This window comes from Salvelinus fontinalis, chromosome 36 (genome assembly GCF_029448725.1).
Source record: "Salvelinus fontinalis isolate EN_2023a chromosome 36, ASM2944872v1, whole genome shotgun sequence".
Classification (NCBI taxonomy): domain Eukaryota; kingdom Metazoa; phylum Chordata; class Actinopteri; order Salmoniformes; family Salmonidae; genus Salvelinus; species Salvelinus fontinalis.
In genome coordinates this window covers 30,261,324-30,279,486 of record NC_074700.1, presented here as the reverse complement: position 1 = coordinate 30,279,486, position 18,163 = coordinate 30,261,324, and the positions used below count along the sequence as shown (strand labels likewise).

Genomic DNA, 18,163 nt, shown 5'->3' with positions numbered 1-18,163 from the left:
GGTGTAGAGTGGTATGGAGTGGTGTAGAGTGGCGTAGAGTGGCGTAGAGTGGCGTAGAGTGGCGTAGAGTGGCGTAGAGTGGCGTGGAGTGGCGTGGAGTGGCGTAGAGTGGCGTAGAGTGGCGTAGAGTGGTGTAGAGTGGTGTAGAGTGGTGTGGTGTGAAGTGGTATAGAGTGGAGTAGAGTGGAGTGTGTGCTCACGGTAGAGGGTGTGGCACTCTTTTTGCGGTCAGAGACCAGCGGGCTGGTCAAAACTTTGGCCGAGCTGCCAGATCCTTTCCTCCCAGAATCCTCCTTGTTGTCCCCCTGACCACGCCCCCTGGCAGAAGACCCTGAGAGAGAGAGAGAGAATCCCCTCCCCCAATCAGAACATTAAAAGGTCCATTATAAAATCATTTCTGGGTAACAATTAAGTACCTTACTGTGATTGTATTCACTTAAAACGTTAAAAAACAAACAAAAATAGCTTCTTAGCAAAATGCTATTTCTCGAGCAAGAATTTAGCTAGTACTGTGTGGGAGGGGTCAGAGAGGCCTAATAGGAGGAGCCTAACGGGATGGACGTGTAACCTGAAAACGAGCTGTTATTGGCCGAAAGGAGGGCGAACTCTTTGTTATTGGTCTATTAAAACTTATCCTGCCTGGTAACCAGAGTTCGTGAGTGGAGTTGAGCGGTCGGAAATCCCGCTCGTCGCTCATGTCATATTACAGTATTATTATTATTATTTTTTTTAAATTGAACCTTTATTTAACCTGTATTTAACTAGGCAAGTCAGTTAAGAACAAATCCCTATTTACAATGACAGCCTAGGAACAGTGGGTTAACCTGCCTTGTTCAGGGGGCAGAACGACAGATTTTTACCTTGTCAGCTCGGGGATTCGACCTTTCGGTTACTGGCCCAACGCTCTAACCACTAGGCTACCTGCCGCCCCCATTAAAACAGCATATTAACACTAAGTAGGTCAGGAGCCAGACAGGAAGCCTAAGGAGGAGCAAAAATAAATTCTTGAGGTTGTATTACTTCAAGGTTTATACTCTACAAAGACAGCCATTGTGAAACATTAGTGAGTGTGACACACTAGGCTGGTAGAGAGACGGGAACATTAAGGCTCAGCATTTCACCTACATTGTGTTGTATTAAATCATTGTAGTCTATAAATTGCACATACTAGGCTGTGACTTAAATACATACTAGGCTGTGACTTAAATACAAATTAAATGGAGGAGAAAAAAGCCTTAAATTGTCTCTACATTGCCTTTGAATTCATGTTTACAAACAGCAGTTTGTCCAGAGTCTGTGTCTTCAGGCTCGTGTGATGGTGTCTGGAGAACAGGCCAGAACAGAACAGGCCAGAACAGAACAGGCCAGCAGCAGGCGAAACCCTCTCCTCGCTTGCAGAGCCACTAGGGATGCCACTCTTGGCAGAGATGCAGAGTTTCAAAACGGAAAACTCCTTGAAAGTTGGAATATTTCAGGCCTATGGGGCCAAAATCAATTATGGCCTATTGTATGGCTAATAGAACAAAAACGAAGGAAACTTTGAAGCGATCTGATTTTTTTGTTTAGAAATACTTTGCAACAATGACACAGTTATCTACTCACCTCGTTCCTTTCTGTTAGCATGTTCACGTAGTAAGTACACTATCATGCTCATGGGATACCTGCCTTTTCAGATTCCACATTGATTCTTTAGTCGTGTACACTACATCACCACACTCCCTCTCTTGCTATTGGTCCACATCTTCGTGACTACCCTGACTACACCGCTCACGTCGCGTGCGCGAATGTTGCAAAATAAATGTAGGAATCAATTATTGCACCCACACTGCTCACGCACGTCAACGAGCGTCTGCGTTGTCAAGGGCTCAAATAGAAGTCATTCCTATTTCTGACGCAGACGCGCTGCAAGTCCTGCCTCTCCCATCTCCTCATTGGCTTATAGAAGCAGGTACACACGTGCCATCTCCTCATTGGTTAAACCCACGTGGGTGATTGAAAGACGAGCTGTGTTGCCGGTTGTCATGGTAATATTATGGAAGTGTAGATGCCAATCACCAAATAACTTCAAAGATGAAAAAGCCCGGAAGAAGGAGAGATGACTAGAAACGAGTCGGTTGACCGTTTTATGTGCGGATTAGTTGTCGAAGTAGAGGACCTTGTGCATTTCAGGTAAAAATAACAACTCAATGTTTATATCCCAGGACAAATTAGCTAGCAACAGCAAGCTAGCTAAATAGGACAAATTATCTAGCAAGTGCAAGCTAACTAGCTAGATTGCCCTACATGTTTAATGTTTTCGACCTGTCCCCAAATTAATGTCATTGGTTCAGAGTTTGTTTTGATATTTTAACCTGCGTGTCGTGATCGCGTCTGGTGTGGTGGGGACATAATAAATTTATGCACGATGATGCACGCGCGCAGCCGGTTTGGGTTCCGTGTGAGTCACCTTGATTTAGCACGTGTGTGTTTTTCTGATGTTTCTTTATGAAAATATTTAGCCATCGCCATGACAGTAGCTAAAGCAAGGGGCTATAGCAGCACACAAGTAGACTACAGATGCATGCTGGGCCGGGACATGCCGTGAGCTCCTGAAGTGAGCGCTACTGGAGTGGGCGAGAAGGCCGACACTCCAGCCCTTTGGGAATCTCACTCCTCGCGCCGATCACATTCTCTGTTGGTGATGTCACCAGGCGGACCAAAAACCCACCCGGCCAAACAGGCGGACCAAAACCCCACCCGGCCAAACAGGCGGACCAAAACCCCACCCGGCCAAACAGGCGGACCAAAACCCCACCCGGCCAAACAGGCGGACCAAAACCCCACCCGGCCAAACAGGCGGACCAAAACCCCACCCGGCCAAAGAGGCGGACCAAAAACCCACCCGGCCAAACAGGTGGACCAAAAACCCACCCGGCCAAACAGGCGGACATTTCAGTCTTTTCAAAACAGCTCTCACACTGAAAGTGCATTATCAGAATGTTCACTACTTCAAAGTATTATATCAACCTCGTAGTGTGGAAATAAATATAAAACACAGGGAAAAAAACGTTTTTGACTACACTGCCCCTTTAACCATTAGTGGGGAAAATGCAAAACTGATCCAAGATCAGCATCTAGGGGTCACTTCCTTCCCTCCTCTCCAATCAAACACACATATCTCACCCTGGTCAGTGGCTCTGCGAGGTTTCTGGTTGGACGATACGCTGCGCTGTACCTTGCTGGGCGGGGACGGGGCGCTACTTTTCGAGAGTTCATTTCCTGGGCGGGGCTTAATGATACCCTCATCCAGCTGGAGAACAGGAAAGAAGAGAATCAATCAGAGAGAGAGACAGAGAGAGAGACAGAGAGAGAGACAGAGAGAGAGACAGAGAGAGAGAGACACAGAGAGACACAGAGAGAGAAACACAGAGAGAGCGACAGAGAGAGACAGAGAGAGACAGAGACACAGAGAGAGAGACACAGAGAGGGAAACAAAGAGACAGAGAGAGAGACACAGAGAGAGAGACACAGAGAGACACAGAGAGAGAGAGAGACACACACAGAGAGAGAGAGACACAGCGACACAGAGAGAGAGAGACATAGACAGAGAGACACAGACACAGAGAGTATATGTGAGTGTGTGTATCTGTGTACTTCGTGGTTTGTGTAGTCCACTAGTAGAGTGTGTGTGTGTGTGTGTGTGTGTGTGTATACACCTCGTGGTTTGTGTAGTCCAGTAGTAGATACGTGGCCATGACTTCGTTGTATTTCTGGTTGACCAGCGAGTCCTGCACCTCCTCCATGGAGTAACCCATCTGAATCATGATCTCTATTCACACACACACACACACACACACACACACACACATTAGTACATACGATGATAGAAACGTATGCGAGCTATTTGAGGCTGGTGTTTCAGAGTCTACCTGTTCTCTTGGGGTCCTTGTAGTCAGGCATGGGCTCTATGTACGGTTTCAACTCCTCCTCATCATGACCCACATTCATCCACCTATCCTTCATTATCTGCTGCTGGGGGGGAAGAGCGGAGGAGAGGAGGAGAGGAGAAGAGATGAGGAGGAGAAGAGGAGGAGGAGAGGAAGAGAAGAGGGGGAAGAGAGGAGGAAGAGGAGAGATGTGGAGAGGAAGAGAGGAGGAAGAGGAGAGATGTGGAGAGGAAGAGGAAGAGAGGAGGAGAGGAAGAGAAGGGGGAGAAGAGAGGAGGAGGAAGAGGAGAGATGAGGAGAGGAAGAGGAGGAGAAGAGGCGTGGGGAAGAGAGGCGTGGGGAGGAGAGGTCGGAGGAGAGGTCGGAGGAGAGGAAGAGAGGCAGAGGAGAGGAAGAGAGGCAGAGGAGAGGAAGAGAGGCAGAGGAGAGGAAGAGAGGCAGAGGAGAGGAAGAGAGGCAGAGGAGAGGAAGAGAGGCAGAGGAGAGGAAGAGAGGCAGAGGAGAGGCAGAGGAGAGGAAGAGAGGCAGAGGAGAGAAAGAGAGGCAGAGGAGAGGAAGAGAGGCAGAGGAGAGGCAGAGGAGAGGAAGAGAGGCAGAGGAGAGGCGGAGGAGAGGAAGAGGGGCAGAGGAGAGGCGGAGGAGAGGAAGAGGGGCAGAGGAGAGGAAGAGAGGCAGAAGAGAGGAAGAGAGGCAGAGAAGAGGAAGAGAGGCAGAGAAGAGGAAGAGAGGCAGAGGAGAGAAAGAGAGGCAGAGGAGAGAAAGAGAGGCAGAGGAGAGGAAGAGAGGCAGAGGAGAGGAAGAGAGGCAGAGGAGAGGAAGAGAGGCAGAGGAGAGGAAGAGAGGCAGAGGAGAGGAAGAGAGGCAGAGGAGAGGAAGAGAGGCAGAGGAGAGGAGGCGAAGAGAGTAAAGGGTATAATGTAGAAAAGAGGGAGAGGAGAACAGAGAAGGGAAACAGAGAGGGACAACTGTAGCTCACACAAAGAAAACAGGAAGTATTTAAATATTCAGGTTAGGAATCATTTTATAGCCAGGTGACATGTCAGGGGTGAAAGGTGAGTGGTCACAGAGGTCAGGGGTTAAAGGTGACTGACTGACCTCCAGGCTGCCTCTCTTGGTGGGGTTGAGGATCAGGAACTTCTTCAGTAGGTTTTCACAGTCTGTAGACATGTAGAACGGAATACGATACTTCCCCCTCAACACGCGCTCTCTCAACTCCTATAGGGGGAGAGAGATGGGAGAGGTCAGAGGTCAGTCTGTAGACATGTAGAACAGGATACGATACTTCCCCCTCAACACGCGCTCTCTCAACTCCTATAGGGGGAGAGAGATGGGAGAGGTCAGAGGTCAGTCTGTAGACATGTAGAACGGAATACGATACTTCCCCCTCAACACGCGCTCTCTCAACTCCTATAGGGGGAGAGAGATGGGAGAGGTCAGAGGTCAGTCTGTAGACATGTAGAACAGGATACGGTATTTCCATAGAGATAGATAGAGGACTCATCTTTGTATCCTTGCCATTATAGGGTCTGTGACAGCCTCAATGGCGCTGCCCGTGCTATCTCCATTTTAAAGTAGTACATTTTCTTCTTCACGATTGGCTGATCCCTCCTGATGACCCGGTTGAACATGACTCCAACCAATGAAGCTGCCCATGGTAATACTGCCTTTTGGCCACTAGAGGCCTCTGTCATTCTCTATGAGTATTTCCCCCTCAACTCATATAGGGGGAGACAGAGGGGCGATTAGGGGTACGAGGTCAGGGGTTAAGGGTTAGAGAGGTCAGTCTGTAGAACAGAATACAGTCTTGACGAATCTCAAGATCTCACACACACACACACACCTCTCTATGTCACCATCACACACCCCTCTCTATGTCACCATCACACACCCCTCTCTATGTCACCATCACACACCCCTCTCTATGTCACCATCACACACCCCTCTCTATGTCACCATCACACACCCCTCTCTATGTCACCATCTCACACACCCCTCTCTATGTCACCATCTCACACACCCCTCTCTATGTCACCATCACACACCCCTCTCTATGTCACCATCACACACCCCTCTCTATGTTACCATCACACACCCCTCTCTATGTCACCATCACACACCCCTCTCTATGTCACCATCACACACCCCTCTCTATGTCACCATCACACACCCCTCTCTATGTCACCATCACACACCCCTCTCTATGTCACCATCACACACCCCTCTCTATGTCACCATCACACACCCCTCTCTATGTCACCATCACACACCCCTCTCTATGTCACCATCACACACCCCTCTCTATGTCACCATCACACACCCCTCTCTATGTCACCATCTCACACACCCGCCCGCGCACCCCTCACACACCTTGAGGTTCTGTCCATCGAAGGGCAGCGACCCTGACACCAGCGTGTACAGGATGACCCCCAGGCTCCAGACGTCCACCTCTGGCCCGTCGTACTTCTTCCCCTGGAACAGCTCTGGGGCGGCGTAGGGAGGAGAACCACAGAACGTGTCCAGCTTACTGCCCATTACGAACTCATTACTGAAGCCAAAGTCTGCTATCTTGATGTTCATGTCAGAGTCCAGGAGTAGGTTCTCAGCCTGGTGGGGAGAGGAGAGAGGAGGGGGGAGAGGAGTGGGGGGAGAGGAGAGACAGAGACGAGGGGGGAGAGAGGAGGGGGGGGATCCGATCAGTTTGTGCTCCAGCCAGTCAGCCTGGTCCCAGATCAGTTAGTGCTCTAGCCAGTTAGCCTGGTCCCAGATCAGTGTGTGCTTTAGCCAGTCAGCCTGGTCCCAGATCAGTTAGTGCTCTAGCCAGTTAGCCTGGTCCCAGATCAGTGTGTGCTCCAGCCAGTCAGCCTGGTCCCAGATCAGTTTGTGCTCTAGCCAGTTAGCCTGGTCCCAGATCAGTGTGTGCTCCAGCCAGTCAGCCTGGTCCCAGATCAGTTAGTGCTCTAGCCAGTCAGCCTGGTCCCAGATCAGTGTGATGCCAGTTAGCCTGGTCCCAGATCAGTGTGTGCTCTTTCCAGTCAGCCTGGTCCTAGATCAGTTAGTGCTCTTTCAAACTCAGTCTTGTTGCCACTGATAGGATGGATAGGATATGGACTAGCTTAATCTAGCCTCTGATTTAGGGTCAGATATTTGGATTCCCATAATGATTAGGGTTAAGAATGTGACTCAATTAACCTGATCCTAGATCTGTGGTTAAGACTGACTACCAGTGGTGTAAAGTACTCAGGTAAAAATACTTTAAAGTATTTAACGCAGAGCATTAGAACTTTAAACTATACATGGCCGAGCAGAGAAGGCTGTGTTGCCTAGCAACAGGAAGGTGTTCTCTGCGCGAGCGCTCAGCGTGAAATAGAACACGATGACATCATCAGACAAGAGACAACTCTGAACACACAGACACCGATGGGCGAGTAACTGTTAGGAGCCTGTGTGAAGGTCATAGTTCAAGCTCTTCCGGCCGTAGACCCCAGCCTGTAAGCCCCCAGCCTGTAAGCCCCCAGCCTGTAAGTCCCCAGCCCGTAAGTCCCCAGCCCATAGTCCCCAGCCTGTAAGTCTCCAGCCTGTAAGTCTCCAGCCTGTAAGTCTCCAGCCTGTAAGTCCCCAGCCCGTAGCCCCCAGCCTGTAATCCCCCAGCCCGTAGCCCCCAGCCTGTAAGCCACCAGCCCGTAAGTCCCCAGCCTGTAGTCCCCAGCCCGTAGTCCCCAGCTACTTAGCCCCCAGCCCGTAGTCCCCAGCCCGTAGTCCCCAGCCCGTAGCCCCCAGCCCGTAGCCCCCAGCCCGTACCCACCAGCCCGTACCCACCAGCCCGTAAGCCCCCAGCCCGTAGCCCCCAGCCCGTAGCCCCCAGCCCGTAGCCCCCAGCCCGTAGTCCCCAGTCCGTAGTCCCCAGCCCGTAGTCCCCAGCCCGTAGTCCCCAGCTATTTAGCCCCCAGCCCGTAGTCCCCAGCCCGTAGTCCCCAGCTACTTAGCCCCCAGCCCGTAGTCCCAGCCCGTAGTCCCAGCCCGTAGTCCCAGCCCGTAAGCCCCCAGCCCCCAGCTACTTAGTCCCCAGCTACTTAGTCCCCAGCTACTTAGTCCCCAGCTACTTAGTCCCCAGCTACTTAGTCCCCAGCTACTTAGTCCCCAGCTACTTAGTCCCCAGCTACTTAGTCCCCAGCTACTTAGTCCCCAGCTACTTAGTCCCCAGACCGTAGCCCCCAGCCCGGGTTAGGGTTGCGTAACAGTGAAATAACGGTGTGTGTGCAGTATTTGTGTGTGTGTGTGTGTAAATGTTAACAAGTCAGCGGGGTGACTGATAGGTCTATGGGCCAATGAGGGAGGGAGACATTTATAGAGGCGGGACTTGGTCAAAGAGACAACTAGCGCGCGCACACACACACACACACACACGCGCTATAGTGTGTAGAGGGAGAGTCTCACCTTCAGATCTCTGTGGACAATACACTTCTGGTGACAGTACTGGACCGCTGACACGATCTATACAGGGATGGAGAGAAGGATTGAGGAGGAAAGAACAAGTGAGCAAATAAACCCCATCTCTCTCATTCTCACACACACACACACACACACACACACACACACACACACACACACACACTCCTCACCTGTCTGAATTTGGCACGCGCCTCCTTTTCTTTCATCCTCCCATGAGCGACCAGGTAATCAAACACCTCGCCTGGAGGACAGAGGAGAGGAGCGAGGGGGTAGAGGAGGGAGAGGAGAGAAGAGGGAGTAGAGAGAGTGGAGAGAGGGGGAGAGGGGAGAAGAGGGAGAGAGGAGAGGGGGAGAGGAGAGAAGCGGGGAGAGGAGAGAAGGGGGAGAAAGGAGGGAGAGGAGCGAGTGGAGAGGAGAGAGGGGGGAGAGGAGAGAGGGGGGAGAGGAGAGAGGGGGGAGAGGAGAGAAGCGGGGAGAGGAGAGAGTGGAGGAGCGGGGAGAAAGGGGGGAGAGGAGAGAGTGGGGAGAGGAGAGAGGGGGGAGAGAAGCGAGGGGGAGAGGAGAGAGGGGGAAGAAAGGGGGGAGAGGAGAGAGGGGGAAGAAAGGGGGGAGAGGAGAGAAGCGGGGAGAGGAGAGAGTGGGGAGAGGAGAGAGGGGGGAGAGAAGCGAGGGGGAGAGAAGCGAGGGGGAGAGAAGCGAGGGGGGAGAGAAGCGAGGGGGAGAGGAGAGAGGGGGGAGAAAGGGGGGAGAGGAGAGAAGCGAGCGAGAGGAGAAGAGAGAGAAGCGGGCGAGAGGAGAAGAGAGAGAAGCGAGGGGGAGAGGAGAGAGGGGGAAGAAAGGGGGGAGAGGAGAGAAGCGGGGAGAGGAGAGAAGCGGGGAGAGGAGAGAGTGGGGAGAGGAGAGAGTGGGGAGAGGAGAGAGGGGGGAGAGGAGAGAGGGGGAGAGGAGAGAGGGGGAGAGGAGAGAAGCGAGCGAGAGGAGAAGAGAGAGAAGCGGGCGAGAGGAGAAGAGAGAGAAGCGAGGGGGAGAGGAGAGAGGGGGAAGAAAGGGGAGAGAGGAGCGAGGGATGATAGGAGGAGAGGAGCCAGGGATGATAGGAGGAGAGGAGCCAGGGATGATAGGAGGAGAGGAGCCAGGGATGATAGGAGGAGAGGAGCGAGGGATGAGAGAAGAGAAACATTCACAGAAAGGTAGCAGTTCTTCAGTTCTCCTGTATGAAGGCTACATAGCTATCAAATAGTGAAACACAAGGGGGAATCATTTAACTGTTGCACACAGATGACTCAGGGGAAGTATTTTGGACACGGGCACACACTCACCTCCACTGGCATACTCCATGACCAGGTACAATGTCTTCTCCGTCTCGATCACCTCAAATAACTTCACTGTTGAAGGGAGAGGGTTGGCGGGAGGGAGAGAGGGGAGGAGGGAGAGAGAGGGAGAAAAAGGGATAATTATTTTGATTCAATCACCTATAGCAGCATAGCTCGGTTCAAGATTCTTTAGCGTGATTCCAGTTCATTGACTCATGATTCAGATTCACTTCAGATTCCCTTGTCTATGACAGGATGACAAATGACTCATGATTCAGATTCACTTGTCTATGAAAGGATGACAAATGACTCATGATTCAGATTCACTTGTCTATGACAGGATCACTAATAATTGAGTCAACTCACCTATGTTAGGATGATTCAACAGCTTCATGATTCTCACTTCTCGGAAGAGCTGAAGAGGACAGAGAAGATAGTAATCACTGTGTGTGTGTGTGTGTGTGTGTGTGTGTGTGTGTGTGTGTGTGTGTGTGTGTGTGTGTGTGTGTGTGTGTGTGTGTGTGTGTGTGTGTGTGTGTGTGTGTGTGTGTGTGTGTGTAGTGCATGTAGTGTGTATGTAGTGTGTGTAGTGCATGTAGTGTGTATGTAGTGTGTGTAGTGCATGTAGTGTGTGTGTGTGTGTGTGTGTAGTGCATGTAGTGTGTGTAGTGTGTGTAGTGCATGTAGTGTGTGTGTGTGTGTGTAGTGCATGTAGTGTGTGTGTAGTGTGTGTAGTGTGTATGTAGTGTGTGTAGTGCATGTAGTGTGTGTGTGTAGTGCATGTAGTGTGTATGTAGTGTGTGTAGTGTGTATGTAGTGTGTGTAGTGCATGTAGTGTGTGTGTGTAGTGCATGTAGTGTGTGTGTGTAGTGCATGTAGTGTGTGTGTGTGTGTGTAGTGCATGTAGTGTGTGTGTGTGTGTGTAGTGCATGTAGTGTGTGTGTGTAGTGCATGTAGTGTAGTGTGTGTAGTGCATGTAGTGTGTGTGTGTGTGTGTAGTGCATGTAGTGTGTATGTAGTGTGTGTAGTGCATGTAGTGTGTATGTAGTGTGTGTACTGCATGTAGTGTGTGTGTAGTGTGTGTAGTGCATGTAGTGTGTGTATGTATATATATATATCTATCTCATACTCTGCTACAGGGGATCCCTATAGTCCCCTCATGAAATGTAATTAAGGCTGGTTCCCTGTAATTAGGTCTCTCTGAGATCTAGACCACTTCAGAAAGAAATGGATGGAGAGCGAGAGAGCGCATGGGAGAGCGCGGGGTAGAGCGCGGGGGAGAGCGCGGGGGAGATCGCGGGAGAGAGCGCGGGAGAGAGCGCGGGGTAGAGCGCGGGGGAGAGCGCGGGGTAGAGAGCGGGGGAGAGCGCGGGGGAGATCGCGGGGGAGAGCGCGGGGGAGATCGCGGGAGAGAGCGCGGGGTAGAGCGCGGGGGAGAGCGCGGGGGAGAGCGCGGGAGAGAGCGCGGGAGAGAGCGCGGGAGAGAGCGCGGGGTAGAGCGCGGGAGAGAGCGCGGGGTAGAGCGCGGGGGAGAGCGCGGGGGAGAGCGCGGGAGAGAGCGCGGGGGAGAGCGCGGGGGAGAGCGCGGGGGAGAGCGCGGGGGAGAGCGCGGGGGAGAGCGCGGGGGAGAGCGCGGGAGAGAGCGCGGGGGAGAGCGCGGGGGAGAGCGCGGGGGAGAGCGCGGGGGAGAGCGCGGGGGAGAGCGAGAAAGAGTGCGAGCAGGTGGAAGAGCGAGAAGGGAGAGAGAGAGATGAAGAGAGAAAGAGAAAATAGGAGAGAAAAGTACATGAGAGATGGTGAGTAAGAGGAAGGTGTGTGTAGTGTGGGAGTAGTGTGTTATGGTGTGTGTGTGTGTGTAGTGTGTTATGGTGTGTGTGTGTGGGTGTGTGTGTGTGTGTGTGTGTAATGTGTGTGTATAGTGTGCTATGGTGTGTGTGTGTGTGTGTGTGTGTGTGTGTATATAGTGTGTTTTGGTGTGTGTGTGTGTGTGTGTATATAGTGTGTTATGGTGTGTGTGTGTGTATATAGTGTGTTATGGTGTGTGTGTGTGTATATAGTGTGTTATGGTGTGTGTGTGTATATAGTGTGTTATGGTGTGTGTGTGTGTGTATATAGTGTGTTATGGTGTGTGTGTGTGTGTGTGTGTGTGTGTGTGTGTGTGTGTAGTGTGTATATAGTGTATAGTGTGTAGTGTGTGTATAGTGTATAGTGTGTAGTGTGTGTAGAGTGTGTAGTGTGTGTGTGTAGTGTATATAGTGTATAGTGTGTAGTGTATATAGTGCATAGTGTGTAGTGTGTGTATAGTGTATATAGTGTGTAGTGTGTGTGTAGTGTATAGTGTGTAGTGTGTGTATAGTGTATATAGTGTGTAGTGCATAGTGTATATTGTGTAGTGTGTGTATAGTGTGTATAGTGTGTAGTGTGTGTATAGTGTATATAGTGTGTAGTGCATAGTGTATATTGTGTAGTGTGTGTATAGTGTGTATAGTGTGTAGTGTGTGTATAGTGTATATAGTGTGTAGTGCATAGTGTATATTGTGTAGTGTGTGTATAGTGTGTATAGTGTGTAGTGTGTGTGTAGTGTATATAGTGTGTGTGTAGTGTATATAGTGTGTAGTGTGTGTGTAGTGTATATAGTGTATAGTGTGTGTATAGTGTATATAGTGTGTAGTGTGTGTGTAGTGCATAGTGTATAGTGTGTAGTGTGTGTATAGTGTGTATAGTGTATATAGTGTGTGTAGTGTGTGTGTACTGTATATAGTGTGTATAGTGTGTAGTCTGTATAGTGTGTAGTGCGTATAGTGTGTAGTGTGTGTGTGTGTAGTGTATATAGTGTGTGTAGTGTGTATAGTGTGTATCGTGTATAGTGTATATAGTGTATAGTGTATATAGTGTATAGTGTGTGTAGTGTGTTATGTTGTGTGTAATGTGTGCAGTGTGTTGTATGGTATGTTGTGTGTAGTGTGTGTATAGTGTATAGTGTGTAGTGTATACTGTGTATAGTGCATAGTGTATAGTGTGTAGTGTGTGTGGTGTGAAGTGTGTATAGTGTGTAGTGTGTATCGTGTATAGTGTGTGTGTAGTGTGTAGTGTGTGTATAGTGTGTGTAGTGTGTATAGTGTGTGTATAGTGTGTAGTGTGTATAGTGTGTAGTGTGTATAGTGTGTAGCGTGTGTGTAGTGTATATAGTGTGTATAGTATGTAGCGTGTATAGTGTGTAGTGTGTATAGTGTATATAGTGTATAGTGTGTAGTGTGTGTGTGTAGTGTATAGTGTGTAGTGTGTATAGTGTGTAGTGTGTAGCGTGTATAGTGTGTATAATGTGTAGTGTGTAGTGTGTGTATAGTGTGTAGTGTGTGTATAGTGTGTAGTGTGTATAGTGTGTAGTGTGTATAGTGTGTAGTGTGTATAGTGTGTAGTGTGTATAGTGTGTAGTGTGTATATAGTGTGTGTATAGTGTGTATAGTGTGTAGTGTATATAGTGTATAGTGTGTGTATAGTGTGTATAGTGTGTATAGTGTGTAGTGTATATAGTGTGTAGTGTATATAGTGTGTAGTGTATATAGTGTGTAGTGTATATAGTGTGTAGTGTATATAGTAGTGTATATAGTATATAGTGTATATGTGTAGTGTGTGTGTAGTGTATAGTGTGTATAGTGTATAGTGTGTGTATAGTGTGTATAGTGTGTATAGTGTGTAGTGTATATAGTGTGTAGTGTATATAGTGTATAGTGTATATAGTGTGTAGTGTATAGTGTGTGTATAGTGTGTATAGTGTGTATAGTGTGTGTAGTGTGTATAGTGTGTAGCGTGTGTATAGTGTGTAGCGTGTATAGTGTGTATAGTGTGTAGCGTGTATAGTGTGTAGTGTGTATAGTGTGTAGTGTATAGCGTGTGTGTAGTGTATATAGTGTGTATAGTATGTAGCGTGTATAGTGTGTAGTGTGTATAGTGTATATAGTGTATAGTGTGTAGTGTGTGTGTGTAGTGTATAGTGTGTAGTGTGTATAGTGTGTAGTGTGTAGCGTGTATAGTGTGTATAATGTGTAGTGTATAGTGTGTAGTGTGTGTATAGTGTGTAGTATGTGTATAGTGTGTATAGTGTATAGTGTGTATAGTGTATAGTGTGTGTATAGTGTGTATAGTGTGTGTGTGTAGTGTGTATAGTGTGTATAGTGTGTATAGTGTGTATAGTGTATAGTGTATAGTGTATAGTGTGTATAGTGTGTGTGTGTAGTGTATAGTGTGTATAGTGTGTATAGTGTGTGTATAGTGTGTATAGTGTGTGTAGTGTATATAGTGTATAGTGTGTATAGTGTATAGTGTGTGTATAGTGTGTATAGTGTGTAGTGTATATAGTGTATAGTGTATATAGTGTGTAGTGTATAGTGTGTGTATAGTGTGTATAGTGTGTATAGTGTGTATAGTGTGTATAGTGTGTAGTGTATATAGTGTGTAGTGTATATAGTGTATAGTGTATATAGTGTGTAGTGTATAGTGTGTAGTGTATAGTGTGTGTATAGTGTGTAGTGTGTATAGTGTGTAGTGTATATAGTGTGTAGTGTGTATAGTGTGTAGCGTGTATAGTGTGTAGTGTGTATAGTGTGTAATGTATATAGTGTGTAGTGTATAGTGTGTGTATAGTGTGTATAGTGTGTAGTGTATATAGTGTGTAGTGTATAGTGTGTGTATAGTGTGTATAGTGTGTAGTGTATATAGTGTATAGTGTGTATAGTGTGTATAGTGTGTATAGTGTGTAGTGTATATAGTGTGTAGTGTATATAGTGTATAGTGTATATAGTGTATAGTGTGTGTATAGTGTGTATAGTGTGTATAGTGTGTGTAGTGTGTAGTGTATAGTGTGTAGCGTGTGTATAGTGTGTATAGTGTGTAGCGTGTATAGTGTGTATAGTGTGTAGCGTGTATAGTGTGTAGTGTGTATAGTGTGTAGTGTATAGCGTGTGTGTAGTGTATATAGTGTGTATAGTATGTAGCGTGTATAGTGTGTAGTGTGTATAGTGTGTAGTGTGTAGCGTGTATAGTGCATAGTGTATAGTGTATAGTGTATATAGTGTATAGTGTATAGTGTGTAGCGTGTATAGTGTGTAGTGTGTATAGTGCATAGTGTATAGTGTATAGTGTATATAGTGTGTATAGTGTATAGTGTGTATAGTGTGTAGTGTGTAGCGTGTATAGTGCATAGTGTATAGTGTATAGTGTATATAGTGTGTATAGTGTATAGTGTATAGTGTGTAGCGTGTATAGTGTGTAGTGTGTATAGTGTATAGTGTATATAGTGTGTAGTGTGTAGTGTGTATAGTGTGTAGTGTGTGTAGTGTATATAGTGTATAGTGTGTAGTGTGTATAATGTGTATAATGTGTAGTGTGTGTATAGTGTGTATAGTGTGTCGTGTGTGTATAGTGTATATAGTGTATAGTGTATAGTGTGTAGTGTGTATAGTGTGTATAATGTGTATAGTGTGTGTGTAGTGTATAGTGTGTATAGTGTATAGTGTGTGTATAGTGTGTATAGTGTGTATAGTGTGTGTATAGTGTATAGTGTGTATAGTGTGTAGTGTATAGTGTGTAGTGTGTGTGGTGTGAAGTGTGTATAGTGTGTAGCGTGTGTAGTGTATAGTGTGTAGTGTATAGTGTGTAGTGTGTGTATAGTGTGTGTAGTGTGTAGTGTGTAGTGTGTATAGTGTGTAGTGTGTGTATAGTGTGTAGTGTATATAGTGTGTAGTGTGTGTGTGTAGTGTATATAGTGTGTATAGTGTGCAGTGTGTATAGTGTGTAGTGTGTATAGTGTGTGTAGTGTGTGTAGTGTGTATAGTGTGTAGTGTGTGTGTGTAGTGTATATAGTGTGTATAGTGTGTAGTGTGTATAGTGTGTAGTGTGTATAGTGTGTATAGTGTGTGTAGTGTGTATAGTGTATAGTGTGTGTATAGTGTGTATAGTGTGTAGTGTATATAGTGTGTAGTGTGTATAGTGTATAGTGTGTAGTGTGTATAGTGTGTATAGTGGGACTCACCTTCTGCAGACTGGAAGAGTTGAGTTGTGTTTTATCAATAATCTTAACAGCCACCTGGAAATGATACACACTACATTACATTACATGATACACACTACATTACATTACATGATACACACTACATTACATTACATGATACACACTACATTACACTACATTACATTACATGATACACACTACATTACATTACATGATACACACTACATTACATTACATGATACACACTACATTACATTACATGATACACACTACATTACATTACACTACATGATACACACTACATTACATTACATTACATGATACACACTACATTACATTACTCTACATTACATTACACTACATTACATTACTCTACATTACATTACACTACATTACATTACATGATACACACTTCATTACATTACTCTACATTACATTACACTACATTACATTACATTACATGATACACACTACATTACATTACTCTACATTACATTACACTACATTACATTACACTATACCCACTACATTACACTACATTACTCTACATTACATTACATTACACTACATTACAGTACACTACACTACATTACACTACACTACACTACAACACACTACACTACATTACATTACATGATACACACTACATTACACTACATTACACTATACACTATACACACTACATTACACTACATTACACTATACACTATACACACTACATTACACTACATTACACTATACACTATACACACTACATTACACTACATTACACTACACTACACTACATTACACTACATTGCACTACATGATACACACTACATTACACTAAATTACACTACATTACATCACACTATACACACTACATTGCACTACATTACATGATACACACTACATTACTCTACATTACATCACACTATACACACTACATTACACTACATTACACTACATTACATCACACTATACACACTACATTGCACTACATTACATGATACACACTACATTACTCTACATTACATCACACTATACACACTACATTACACTCCATTACACTATACACACTACATTACACTACACACACTATACACACTACATTACACTACTCAACAGACATAACACACTACACACACTATACACACTACATTAAACTACATTAGACTCAACAGACAGAGAGACCAATGTGCACAACACCTTGACAAAACCAAAGAATTCAAACAAAGGAAGACATTAACAACAAGTGACTATAGCCTGGCCAGAGAGACAGACCAATGTACAGACTCAGTGACTATAGCCTGGCCATAGAGACGGACCAATGTACAGACTCAGTGACTATAGCCTGGCCATAGAGACGGACCAATGTACAGACTCAGTGACTATAGCCTGGCCATAGAGACGGACCAATGTACAGACTCAGTGACTATAGCCTGGCCATAGAGACAGACCAATGTACAGACTCAGTGACTATAGCCTGGCCATAGAGACGGACCAATGTACAGACTCAGTGACTATAGCCTGGCCAGAGAGACAGACCAATGTACAGACTCAGTGACTACAGCCTGGCCATAGAGACAGACCAATGTACAGACTCAGTGACTATAGCCTGGCCATAGAGACGGACCAATGTACAGACTCAGTGACTATAGCCTGGCCATAGAGACAGACCAATGTACAGACTCAGTGACTATAGCCTGGCCATAGAGACAGACCAATGTACAGACTCAGTGACTATAGCCTGGCCATAGAGATAGACCAATGTACAGACTCAGTGACTATAGCCTGGCCATAGAGACGGACCAATGTACAGACTCAGTGACTATAGCCTGGCCATAGAGACAGACCAATGTACAGACTCAGTGACTATAGCCTGGCCATAGAGACAGACCAATGTACAGACTCAGTGACTATAGCCTGGCCATAGAGACAGAAACGCCACAGAAACGGTCAGAGAAGACAGACTATGTAAACACTGTGGGTCAGGTGACTAGAGAATGAGCAGCACTTCCTACTCCACATTTGACTCAGATGCATTTATCTCCTGAAATGTAAAGAAAGAACTGCCTGTCGAGGAGAACACTTGCATTTTGTTAGGGGAAAATGTAAGAGACAGTAGATCTAGCTGGTCTGTCATAATATAACAGAGATAGTAGATCTAGCTGGTCTGTCATATTATAACAGAGACAGTAGATCTAGCTGGTCTGTCATATTATAACAGAGACAGTAGATCTAGCTGGTCTGTCATAATATTACAGAGACAGTAGATCTAGCTGGTCTGTCATAATATAACAGAGACAGTACATCTAGCTGGTCTGTCATAATATAACAGAGACAGTAGATTTAGCTGGTCTGTCATAATATTACAGAGACAGTAGATCTAGCTGGTCTGTCATAATATTACAGAGACAGTAGATCTAGCTGGTCTGTCATAATATTACAGAGACAGTAGATCTAGCTGGTCTGTCATAATATTA

The 18,163-nt window shown here is 46.5% G+C and overlaps 1 protein-coding gene across 1 annotated transcript in view; it reads right to left on the bottom strand.

The window, feature by feature from the left end:
• mark2b (MAP/microtubule affinity-regulating kinase 2b) overlaps window positions 1–18,163 on the bottom strand; it is a 94,457-nt gene that overhangs the window by 40,969 nt on the left and 35,325 nt on the right. The window contains exons 3-13 of the mRNA XM_055901565.1: window positions 15,720–15,773; window positions 10,055–10,103; window positions 9,695–9,760; window positions 8,546–8,616; window positions 8,361–8,417; window positions 6,294–6,530; window positions 5,022–5,141; window positions 3,909–4,008; window positions 3,696–3,808; window positions 3,163–3,289; window positions 196–331 (exon numbers count right to left, since the gene is read on the bottom strand). Coding sequence (XP_055757540.1) covers window positions 196–331; window positions 3,163–3,289; window positions 3,696–3,808; window positions 3,909–4,008; window positions 5,022–5,141; window positions 6,294–6,530; window positions 8,361–8,417; window positions 8,546–8,616; window positions 9,695–9,760; window positions 10,055–10,103; window positions 15,720–15,773 — 1,130 coding nt within the window. The remainder of the gene's footprint in view (window positions 1–195; window positions 332–3,162; window positions 3,290–3,695; window positions 3,809–3,908; window positions 4,009–5,021; window positions 5,142–6,293; window positions 6,531–8,360; window positions 8,418–8,545; window positions 8,617–9,694; window positions 9,761–10,054; window positions 10,104–15,719; window positions 15,774–18,163) is intronic.